This window comes from Protobothrops mucrosquamatus, unplaced genomic scaffold (genome assembly GCF_001527695.2).
Source record: "Protobothrops mucrosquamatus isolate PMUCROS unplaced genomic scaffold, P.Mucros_1.0 scaffold_154, whole genome shotgun sequence".
In the NCBI taxonomy this organism is placed as follows: domain Eukaryota; kingdom Metazoa; phylum Chordata; class Lepidosauria; order Squamata; family Viperidae; genus Protobothrops; species Protobothrops mucrosquamatus.
The window spans coordinates 2,034,073-2,046,974 of NW_015386230.1; the positions used below are offsets into that span (position 1 = coordinate 2,034,073).

Here is a 12,902-nt window from a genome sequence, read left to right on the forward strand (position 1 = left end):
ATTTTCTAGTTTAGATAAAGTTCTCTCACATGGTGTCATGTGATTGACCCATTTCCCCCCTTTTTGCCCCCGGCAAGACAGAGAGATTGTTTAAACAAGCTATTTCTTCCCTAGCTGCTTTTCTCCACTTCACAGCATATCCCTAAAAAGTGCTTAACTACAAGCTAACAAAGCTCAGCTCTGTGACCTTAATTGGTTGATTAAACCCTCTGTCTAACTGGCAGCTGCTGTCTGAAACTGACCAGGCCTTAAATTAATTTCACACTGCAGGCTTTTGTTGTTGTAAATGCATTGATCAGAAAATGACTTTTTATTATCATTTATTACCATTGGATTTGTAGAATAGTCACTATCCAAGGAAGTTGCCAAATGAGAACTACCTGTATAATTAAGGTTTCTCTGATTGGATAATTAGATAAGTTGCTGAGATCTGAGCATTAGATCAAAATATTTGGATTTGTCTCAGTTATTCCTTCCTTATTTGATCGATGTGCTTCAATATTAATTGAGAAAAATAGGGCTTGGCTTTTTTCCCTTAGAACAGAGTCCTTGTATAGAAATTGTTATAGCTATGAAAATTGTACTAATTTCTAACTTTATGGAATAGGATTGCATTACTAATGCCCTGCTTCCTGACATTTTATGTGGTCATAGACATCCACACATACGCTGCCAACAACTAAAGCAAGTATGCTTTTACACATGCAACTCTGTGTGTAGGTTTCACACAAAGGGGTATCCTTATTATTATATGTTTCTTTGATTTGAAAAATATACAGTTAGTAAGATTGCTAGGAGAAAAATACTTTATTTTCATTATCTGAGGAAATATAGATCAGTGTTTAGTGCTCCGTTATTGACCAAATTATTCAAGAAGTTGCTCAATTATTCAAGAAGTTGCTCTAAGATTTTGAAAAAAAATTATTTCATATAGGAGATACCTACAAGAACCTTGATTGTCTTAGCTGAGAAATAGGTAGGAAATATATATCTGTTGATGCTTTTGGTTTTCTTACCAGCTTTCTGGCCACAGTATTCTTTCAGATCAGAGATTGAGATTGTTGGCATCATGCGCTGGAAGTTTCACTCCTATCTCACCAGGAAGTTGTATTTCTATAATATGGGACAATTTTCTACTGGTGATTCCTCATAGTTTGTACTGTACTGCCCTTTGTACTAACCTCAGTCTGATACTAATGGCCAAGATCATTTAGATTACCAGGTTGTTGTATTTTTCCCTTTCATCTGAATAAAAAGATGCCATCCCTTTGTTGGGTGTTCATCTGGAATTAGATGGATGAAGGTGAAATTCATACACAAAGTGAGAGTTGCCCATAGTAAACAACCCTAATTTTGCTAGGATGGCAGAAATGTGTACCATAGATGAGGTAATTATGGACCTAAGGTGAGGTCCATTGTCTTAGTTGTTGTTGTTGTTTTTTGCATATAGGCATCTGCATGGATAATTTCTAGAAGCAAATTACATATTTTTGGTTATCCATGAAGGATGAATTTATGTTCTGGTGCATAAATTACTTATCTCTTGACTTGGTTACTTCAGGATTCCTCTTGAAGGTTATAGAAAATTCAAGGCAATTCAACATGCAGCATCCAGATTCTTGTGATTGTTAGTTTATGAGTCAGATATATGTCAATTTGTATAAATATCTTTTCTTTTTAATGTGCCCTTTCTTTTCCAATTAATGATGATTAAATGATATGTTTAGATTAAATAAACATTAAGAAATGGGTTAGGAGAAAATCCTGACTAAAAAGAGAATAGTTTAGTAACTAGCTACACTATTTATTTCATTATTCTCTTATTTTATGTGGCCCTTTATCTCTGTTATTTATTAATGTTGATTTATTAGTCATGCTACTTTAAAATCTAGCTTTTAAACATAATAAGCATACTTCAATATGAGCCACTTGATCTTTCAGAGCAGGGGTGTCAAACTGCCGGCCCGCGGGCCAGATGCGCACCCACCCCATTGCCGGCAATGGGGAAAAAGTTACAATACGTTGCGACACATCATGTGACATTGCGAGTTTGACACCCCTGTTTCAGGGTATTTTAAAGCTTTTCTGTTTACACACAGAATTAGGACCACTTTTTCTGTGCAAAATATATCTGGTAGAATCCTAGGGTTGAGTTTCATTTTCAAACGGACGAAGTAATTCCTTATAAGAAACTCTATCCAAATTAACTCCCCTAGATATCCCTTCTATTACCTGTGCTGGAACTGCCCATATAGGAATTTTATAATTTAATTTATAATAATATTTCTTCCAAACTCGCAATAGAGCACTCCTTAAAACATGTGCCTTAAAATTTGAATCCACCTTTTTATCATATATTAAATATGCCTGCCAGCCAAATAACAAATCCCATCCTTCAAGAGAAAGTATATTCTTATTTGTTAAATTTAACCAATCACTAATCCATGTCAATACCACAGCATCATAATACAATTTTAAGTTAGGGACTTTAAGTCCTCCTCGTTCCCTTACATCTTGCATAATCTTAAACTTAACTCTTGGCTTTTTACCAGCCCAGATAAATTTATTAATGCCCCTCTGCCAATCCTCCAAATTGGCATCTTTTTTTAAAACAGGAATCATTTGAAACAAGAAAAGAAATTTTGGTAGAACATTCATTTTTACCACTGAAATTCTCCCCAACAATGATAATTGTAGTTTTTTCCACTCATCTAAATCTTTTTTAACCTTTAACCATAAAGACTCATAATTATTCTTATACAATTTAACATTAGAGGCTGTTATATAAACTCCTAAATATTTCACTTTTTTCACCATTTCATAACCTGTATGCAAAACTAATGCCTCCTTATCATCCTTAGACATATTTTTTCGACAATATTTTTGTCTTATTACTATTTACCTTGAATCCAGAAACCTTTCCATATTGACCTATAATTTCCATCATATCAATTACTGACTCTAGCGGCTGAGTTAATGTTAACACCAAATCATCCGCAAAAGCTCTTAGCCTATAATCTATTTTATTAACCTTAATTCCCTATATAATGGAGGACTCCCGGATTCTAATTAACAAAATCTCCATTGTTAAAACAAATAGTAGTAGTGATAGTGGACATCCTTGTCTGGTTCCCTTTCCAATTTTAAACAATTCAGTTAATCCCCCATTAACTATAATCTGAGCTGTCAGCTCAGAAAAGGGAATCTTTCTTGAGACCAGTACAGGTAGTCCTCTACTTACGACCCAAAATTGAGCCCAACATTTCTGTTGCTAAGGGAGACATTTGTTAAATGAGTTTTGCCCCATTTTATGAACTTTCTTGTTAAGTAAATCACTACAGTTGTTAAGTTAGTAACATGGTTAAGTGAATCTGGCTTCCCCATCGACTTTGCATTTCAGAAGGTTGCAGAAGGTCATCATAGGACCCCGGGACACTGCAACCGTCATAAATATGAGTCAATTGCCAAGCATCCAAATTTTGATCACGTGACTATGGTCATATGTGTGAAAATGGTCATAAGTCACTTTTTTCAGTGCTGTTGTAACTTCGAACAGTCACTAAACAAACAGTTGTAAGTCAAGGACTACCTGTATAGCTTTTGTTTTCAGTTCAAATTACAATTCCAGAAGAAGATTTTTTTTGTGTTTGTTTTGTTTTGTTTCTTGGGCATCAATCGTGTAAATGAATTAAATTCCCTGGTACATCTACTTTATAATGTTAATCATCCACATAGTGGTTGCTGGTTGAATAGTTAAAAACTTGCATATTAAATGAAAACATTCATTTGGGAGATGGTGTTTGAAATGTGGCTTAAGATGTATAAAAATTCTTGATTCTACTAAAATGGCTTCAGGACTAATATATAGGTTGGAATGGGGATTCTAGATGTAGAAAGTTGTAGCACACTCCTTTTGTCAACCAACTCTTCAAGTTTTCCTTTTAAAAAAATATATTCTATAAATTTTTTACAATAACATTTTTTAGTGTTATTAAACAGTGTGTTGTCTGGGTTCATATGTTTAAAAACAATAATAATTAATTTCTATAATTCCGTAATCAATATGTTAATTAGTGATATATTTCTTTGATCTTTTCTTCATCCAATGGTATTCTTCTTTTGTCAACATTTAGCAAGTATCATTCTTAAAATTCAATACATATAAAGTTAAATATAAACCTTTTTCTTGTATTTATACAAATAATAGTAACATCAGCACATAGCATCTTTTTATCAGTTTATATTTCAATTGTATTTATAATAATCATCTTATTAAATCACTATATGTCCTGTTTTCAAAATTCTTATTTAAACTTAGTTTCCCCTCTGTATTCAAACCATTCTTATCAGTCGTAGTTTTCTCAAAGTTGTAACCTTTAAATATCCAACCTTTTCATTCATGTACACCATCCCAATATTTTCACATTTCATATATTATAAAAATTACTATACTACTTGTATGTCTTATGTCTCTTACTATAAGACCCCTTTATATCCATAATTTATCTATTATTTTAACCATATTCAAACAAGTATTTAATCATATAGTACTCCCTCAGGTAGATCGCATCAAATCTCTCAAATCTGATTCTAGCCTTCTTCTTTAGCCAAGTAGTTTTCCAAATTAGTGTGTTCAACTTGCCCAGGGGTTTTTCCTGTATTTTGTATTTATTTATTTATTTATTTTATTTATTAAATTTATATACCGCCCTATCTTTCTTACGGGACTCAGGGCGGTGAACAGGCGATACTAAAAACCACAATAATAAATAAATAGTTTCTGTTCTAAAAAATGATTGTCCTCGTTGCCCTATAGTCTATTTTGTTAGATTTTCTTTCCAATCTTCAAGTTGATTTTGAAGTCCTGAAATATAAGATATCTTTTCCATTTCCATTTTTATGGTAAAACCTTGCAAGCTTTCTTTTGTTTGTATTAGTTTATAGTTCTGTTCATCTGTAGTTTTCCTTTTTGGGTCGCTGACCTCTGATTTATGTTCTGTTATCTGGTCTGTTTGTTCATTCTTTTTCATCATTTTCTGAGAATTTTTTATTGTAAGTTTAAGTTGGAAATGTGCTCGTTTATGCCCTCAAAGTTGTTTTTAATCTCATCATGATTTGAAATTATTGTCATTTGAATCTGTCGCAGCATTGCATACATTTCCTCCTGGAAAGTATTTGCCTTGTCTTGAATTATTGCTTCTGCAGATCTCTGATGTTCCAGGCTGGGGCCTTCAAAAGAGGATATTAGATGTAGTTTCCTGCCACTTTTTGATAGGTGTGCAGCATCCATTTTATCTTCCCCTTCCAGATGTTCTTTCACCAGTACCATAGTATCTGTATTTCGCCTTTTAAACCAGCCAATCTTAAAGTCCAAACGACCAAATTTTATATAGTTCTTATCTTTATATATGTTTTTTTATAATCCAATGTGTTTCCAATTACCAAAGCACCACTGAAGGCAGTATTTTATAACATTTCTTGTGTTCAGGGGTCTTACAATTTATCTTCCAGCCAAGATTGCAGTCCAAAATGTTTGACTATCCAGTAAAATTCCCCCCTAGAAGATTAGCCAATAGTTAAAGTTTTTCTTTTTCTGCAGACAGTTCTTAAGCTTAAAGATCATAGCTCAGTAAATATTTATAATCGCAGAAGGTCAGCGGTTTTTGAAGCAAGTATAGTTCTCAATTTGTAATATATGGCCCAGTATGTTTACTTTTTTTGTTCTCAGCTGTTTTCTATTTGGCTGAAACTTATTAAAGTTCAAGGGAACAGATTATTTTTTGTTTCTGGGTGTCTTGCCAATTTCTGAGTCAGTGTTGCTGTTGTTTTATACTCTAATTCTCCACTAGATGTCAGTAGTTATTTATTTTCCAATTTCTCAAACAAAGAATTGGGTTTTTTTTATTTTATCAAAACTCTTTCAGATGTAAAATCTTAATGGTTATTCTTAATTTTCAGATTTATCCACAGTGTAACAGTATTAATTTCATTTCAGTGCATTTCTTTCCCCCTTGAAGTTAATTCGCCGCTTCCGTCTATGGAAGGGTGGGGGTATATTCTCCTCCCTTCTCACTTTCGGAGGATTTCTTGCTTTGGGGATTTTTCCCAGGGAGTCAATTACAAAATGGAAGAGAGAAGATCAATGTTCTCACCCAGTTCCAAGCAAGCTGTTCACTGTTGCTCTAGTTCGTGCTCTTGGACTTTGGCTGCTGGTAGCTTGGGCTAAACACTGATGTGCAGCTAGCCTTTCTCCTGTCGGGTTGGAGGGCTTCCCCCAGATCGAACGGATCGACCGCTGTCATTCCGTGATCATTGGGGTGCCCCTCCGTCGCCTTTCCGGGGCGACTTTAAACCCATTTAAGATTCCCTGACAGAGTGAAACCAGCCGTGGGGTATAGAGCCCCGCAATCATTTGGCTGTGTTGCTATGGGGCGGAACCGGAAGTCCCAACTCTTCAAATTTTCCTCTCCTGTATCTCCTAATTGATAATTCTACCCTGAATTAGATTTTCTTTAATATATTTTGTTTTGTAATACTGGTGTTTATGTCAGCACTTCTTTTTGATTGCAGGAGATTATTCATTTATAGCAGACATGTCAAACACAAGGCCCGGGGGCCGGATGCGGCCCACGAAGTGGTTTCATGTGGTCCACGAAGCCATCCTGGAAACAGAGAGGGAACGGCCCCCGCTGCCTTGGCCCTGGCCCAGGCCGGCCGGGAGCCAATGTACAATTTTGTGGTGGTCATCTATGCTGAAACGCATTCAGTCTTAGCTCCACAAGGCCGTCTGGAAACAGCAAGGAACCAGCCCCTGCCGCGTCAGCCCCACCCCTGGGTGCATGCTGGGGAGGTGTCACCCTTTGTGAGGAATGAAGAAATGGACCATGCCTTGGTGCTTGCCCCAGTCCCACCTCCTTCTGCCAGAGACCCTCAGATCTGTCCCACTCCTGCCCAGGCCCCCACAGGCACCTTTGACGCAAACAATGTAGAGCTGGCCATGCCCATCCAGTAGGCCACACCCACTCCATCCACGCCCACCCAGTAGGCTGCACCCACCCTGGCCACACCCACCCGGCCCCCTGAGGGCAACCGCAATGCTGATGTGGCCCTCAGTGAAATTGAGTTTGACACCCCTGATTTATAGGCAATTTAGTCATCATTATAAATGTAACAGCAGTAAATTCCAAGGTCCATTGACACTGAAACCAGCCAATGGCAGTCATGAGAGGAGTTGCAATTGCGTATATGGCCAGTGATAATAGAAAAAAAAGGCAACGCCAAAAAAGTTTAGAGGAAGAACACAGGAAATTGGAAATACAACTACAAATAAAACCGCAAAGTCGGGATCTGAAACAACAATTAGGTCTAATTAAACACAAACTGAACATTATGGAGAAGGAGGAACTGGCGCAAAAAATAAAAGAGGCCAGACAAAAAATTTTTGAACACGCGAACAAACCTGGGCAATGGCTGGCTTACAGACTAAAGAAACGAAAAGACAAAAGATGGATTAGTAAATTATGTAATGAAGAGGGGGAGATGATCTATCAGAGTGAAGGAAAGATCCTTACTACCATTAACTACTTTACATTAATAACCTTGAAACTGTTTTACTGTCTTCTAGGTCCCACAAACCAGCGCCAGGTTCAAAATGGACCCTCTCCGGATGAAATTGAAATTCAGAGAAGGTAAGGAAAAATCTACAGAAATATTCAGATTTTCATTTTAAAGATAAACAGAAGCCAAATTGCTGCCTATTATTTAAAGCTACATATTGATTCAGTCGTTAGGGAATTCATTTAGAAAATATACATATTTGCCCTTCATTCGTGAAAAAATATATAGTTGCACAGTTCAATTGTTGAAGCCAATGGTAAAATGATAGTTAGAATAAGCCATAAAATCATCGTCCAATATACTGTTTAGTGTTAGGTTTGCTAGAGCATTTATGGCAGGTTACTATCCAACTTCTAATGGAAGATTTCAAGCCCATATCTGCTCTTCTCACTAAGGCCCTCACAGCCTGCAGGTACTGGGATAGCACCTTGACTGCATTTCTTGTTAACCTTGGGTTTTGATGTACAGCTGAATATCATCAAATATCAACCTATGTTGACTGATGACCTCTCTCAGGAGCTGCATATAGATGATAAATAGGAAGAGTAAAACTCGGATACCCACAGCAGAGGGCCTTCGGACTTTAGATCTCCACCAGTATCACTATCAACTGAAATTTTCCCCTAAGGAAGAAGAAGCAAAATTGTGTTCCCTCACCCACAAAGGCAAACTGCAAGAAGCCAATGAACTGCTATGTAGCAAGTAGCTTCAGAGCCTCATAGTTCTGGGGCTGCTTACCATCTTATAGGCAAAGTGCAGATTGGCCAAAGAGCAGATATGGGAGGGGGGATAAGCAGTTGAAGGGGAGGCAATCTCTGTCCTTGGAAGAACCAAGGCATGGGGCTTGGAGAGACCAAGCCCAGGATTTCTTGGATTGGAGGGGGTTCCCTCGGTTAGCAACTGATAGAATTTCATTAACCATGGTAATGGGGAATGCCAGGACCGCTGTCACTAAGTGATGTCGTCATATGACATTGCACTTTATGCTGCATTTCTTAGCAATGGAAATTCTGGTCCCAGTTACTGCCATAACTCAAGGACTATCTGTATCACTTTCTATCCTTGAGTGAAGAATAGGATGATTTACTGTTAATAGAACTTGAGAAGTAGGCCATAAACCTCTGAGGGACAAATGAGATTGCACATAAGATATCTTGATGTGCTAAAATGTGATTTGAACGAGCCCAGCACCAAACTCCTTATGGAAGTATTTGAGAAAAAGTTTTCTATGCTACACAACACAAGAAAAGAGATGAATGAAAAATCTGATAAAAAAATTTGAATTATTAGTATCAGATTTAAAACAAACTAAAGATGTTAAAAATATCCAGATTAGATGAGATGAGACAGACACAAGGTTAGATCTTCTTAACCAACATTTACTGTTATTGGATTTGAAACAAAAGGACACTTTTCTGCACCTCAGGGGAATTCCTGAACAAATTTGCAACTTAGGTGATGTAATTGATAATGCCAAACCAGTCTTATTTCATTCTTTGATAAAGTGACTAAACTAGTAGACCAGCAAAATGCTGTGGACATAGTGTACTTAGATTTCAGTAAGGCATTTGATAAAGTAGACCACAACCTACTCCTTGGTAAGCTAGAAAAAGATGGAATAGACAACATCAGCACCAGATTGATCTGTAACTGACTGGCAAACCGTACTCAGCAAGTAGTCCTCAATAGTACTACATCTACATGGAAAGAAGAAAGCAGTGGGGTACCACAAGGTTCCGTCTTAGGCCCAGGACTCTTCAATATCTTCATAAATGACTTAGATGAGCGAATTGAAGGGGAACTCATCAAATTTGCAGATGACACCAAACTGGCCGGAGTAGCCAACACCCCAGAAGACAAACTCAGGGTCCAAAAAGATTTTGACAAACTTGAACAATGGGCCCTATCCAACAAAATGAATTTCAGTGTGGAGAAAAGCAAAGTTTTACATTTAGGCAGGAAAAACCAAAGGTACAAATACAGATTGGGAGAGACCTAGCTTAAAAACAGTAACTGTGAGAAGGACCTTGGTGTTGTAGTGGACAATCACTTGACTATGAGCCAGCAGTGTGCAGCCACAATCAAAAAAGCTAATACAATCCTGAGTTGTATAAACAGAGGCGTAGAATCAAGATTATGCGAAGTATTAGTACCACTTCATAAAACCCTAGTAAGACCACTCCTGGAATACTGCAGCCAATTTTGGTCACCATATCACAAAAAAGATGTTGAGAGTTTGGAAAAAATTTAGAGAAGAGCAACTAAGATGATTAAAGGCCTGGAGACTAAAACATATGAAGAATGGCTGAAGGATTTGGGTTTGGCTAGTCTAAAGAAAAGAAGACATAGGAGAGACATGATAGCAGTATCTGAGGGGCTGCCACCAAGAAGAGGAGGTCACGTTATTCACCAAAGCACCAGAAGGCAGGACAAAAAAAAATGGTTGGAAACTGATCAAAGAGAGAAGCAACCTGGAATTAAGGAGAAACTTCCTGACAATGAGGACAATTAACCAATGGAACAGCTTGCCTTCAAAAATTTTGGGTGCTCTATCACTGGAGGTTTTAAGAAGAGGCTAGACAGTCACTTGTCTGAGATGGTATAGGTCCTCCTGCTTGAGCAGGGAGCTGGACTAGAAGACTTCCAAGGTCCCTTCCAGCTCTATTCTATTCTAAATTGTAACAGAAATGACTAAATGATGAGAAAGTAGACTTCTCTAAAGAAATAGACAACATTTACAGAATAAACTCAGCATATGTGGCCAGAAGACAAATGCCAAGAGATGCTGTGATCCAATTTATAAGAAAATCTATTAAAGAGCAAGTAATTCAGAAACATTACCATCAAGATTTAACATTTCTGGAAAAGAGGTGCAAATATTCAGAGAAATTCCAATTACAACATTAAGGAAATTCAAAGAATATTTTTCTCTGACAGATTTTCTGAAACAAAATAATATTCCCTTTCGCTGGGATAAGCTAGAAGGGGTTATCTTAACTTTTAGAAATCAACAATATAGACTAAATTCAGTCCCTAAAGCACAAGACTTTTTGGGAAAACATGGAATGGAACTGCACTATTTTTCAAAAGATAAAGATGGGAAAGAAAAAGATAAAAAGTGGTCTGACGCTTCTCAAGGACAGGCTGTGGAGATGGGAGCCATATTAGATTCAGAGTTATTCCAGAAAACAATCATTTCTTTCTCCCACTAGTTCAAAATGCGTGCAGACTTGACCTATTCTGTCTTGATTATTTGCAGAACTATCTGAGCACCAATACATTAAAAGAGCAGTTGTATTTCTATATTTGCAGGTCTAGATCATGGCTTTTCAACCAGTGGTACGGGTACCACCTGTGGTACATTGGCACCTGGCAGGTGGTACACGACCATCCTAGAAAAGTGGTAGCAGGGGAGGGGAATGAGCTGAACTGGTGGCAGCACCGCACAAGCCTGAGCGAGAGATGGCTGGAGCTGCAGGGCTGTCAGGGGTCAGTGGAAGCGCCAGGATCAGGGCCAGGCTCCAGCTAGAGCTCGGCACTGATCCTGGTGCTTCTGCTGAGCCCTGAAGAAGCACCTAATAGCTGGAAAGCAGCACTGATCCTGGCGCTTCTGCTGAGCCCAGAAGAAGCACTGATCAGCTGGAATGTTGCAGCATCTCCAGGGTCTTGTGATTTACATTCAGATGCTTGGCAACTGATTCATATTTATGACGGTCACAGTGCCCAGGATCATGTGAAGTGACCAAAACCTGCTGCAACCACCCAGCAGACGGGGGGGGGGATAAAAAACAAACACTCCCCCCACCTCACCCTTGCTGCCAATCCTCAAAAGAAATGCTCACAACAATGAAAACCTCGGACAGGAGGAAGAGCGCCGCCGGGCGGGCAGGCAGGTGTCTTGCTCGGCTATGGCTTGGGGGGCACTTTTTTCAGTGCCATTGTAACTTCGAACAGTCACTAAGCTGTTGTAAGTAGAGGTAGAGGACTACCTGTACTTTATCACTTTTTTCCCTTTTTTTGTCATCAAGTTTTTGATACCTTGCTAGGCGACTGGTGGTACTCAGATGTTGCCATATCCTAAAAGTGGTACCATGGGTGAAAAGGTTGAAAAGCCCTGGTCTAGAGTTCTCAAAGCTTCTCAGCAAATTATTGCTTGCCCTTTTTGGACAATAGCTGAGCACATAGAACTGCCATCTAATCAGTGCTCATTTTCTGTCCTTTCAAACCAAATTGTAACTGAGCATTCTCCAAATTTCACCCAATTCTATGCCATACTAATAATAAATATGTAATAATAATCCTCTCTCCTTCATAAACAAAATAAAAATAAATTGCTGCTTTATCTCATCTCTTACACTTGTGGGTTGGGTGGGGGTTTTTTGGCATTTCTATTTGTGGACATTTTTCTAGGATTTGGGGGGAGGGGAGAAGGAATTCCAGAAGGTGTGGGGAGGGAGTGTGAAATATAACCAAGTGTATAAAGAATATTCAACAGTTTCCCACCTGGCGTGGTGGCAGACTTCCATTCCTTCCTATCCTCTTAACCATGCCAGCACACTACTACAATAGGAGCCAGGCGATTGGCACAAGGCAAAAGAATAATTCCATCTGGTGAGAACATACACATAGTGCAAATGTACACACACATACTTTCTGAAGTTACTTTTGCTGGGCAGAGATGATACTTTGTCTTCCACTGGCTAAAACAGTCCTTGCACAAATATAATTATTATTTCATAGCCCGATGTGATGTGTGAGAGGGATCTCGGAGTCCTAGTGGACCATCATTTAAATATGAGCCAGCAGTGTGCTGCAGCTGCCAAAAAAGCCAACTCAGTGCTAGGCTACATTAACAGAGGGACAGAATCAAGATCGTGTGAAGTGTTAATACTTCTTTACGATGCCTTAATAAGGCCACACTTGTAATGCTGCCTCCAGTTTTGGTCACCACGATGTAAAAAAGATGTTGAGACTCTAGAGTACAGAGAAGAGCAACAAAGATGATTAGGGGACTAGAGGCATATATAAGGATCATATAAGGACATATAAGGAACAGTTGCTGGAATTGGGTATGTCTAGTTTAATGAAAATAAGACACAGCAAACTATTAGAAATCCTGAAACAAGGGGGACTAGATGACAAAGACATCCAAATAATAAAGAATCTGTATTGGCATCAGGTAGCAAATGTGAGACTAGGCCAAAAATACTCAGCTGATGCAGAAATAAGAAGAGGGGTCAGACAGGGATGTATTCTGTCTCCACTGTTGTTCAATATCTACTCTG

General features: G+C 38.2%; 1 protein-coding gene across 1 annotated transcript in view; it reads left to right on the forward strand.

The window, feature by feature from the left end:
- EVL (Enah/Vasp-like) overlaps positions 1–12,902 on the forward strand; it is a 77,912-nt gene that overhangs the window by 59,739 nt on the left and 5,271 nt on the right. Inside the window, exon 6 of the mRNA XM_015820268.1 lies at positions 7,625–7,688. Within this exon, the coding sequence (XP_015675754.1) occupies positions 7,625–7,688 (64 nt within the window). The remainder of the gene's footprint in view (positions 1–7,624; positions 7,689–12,902) is intronic.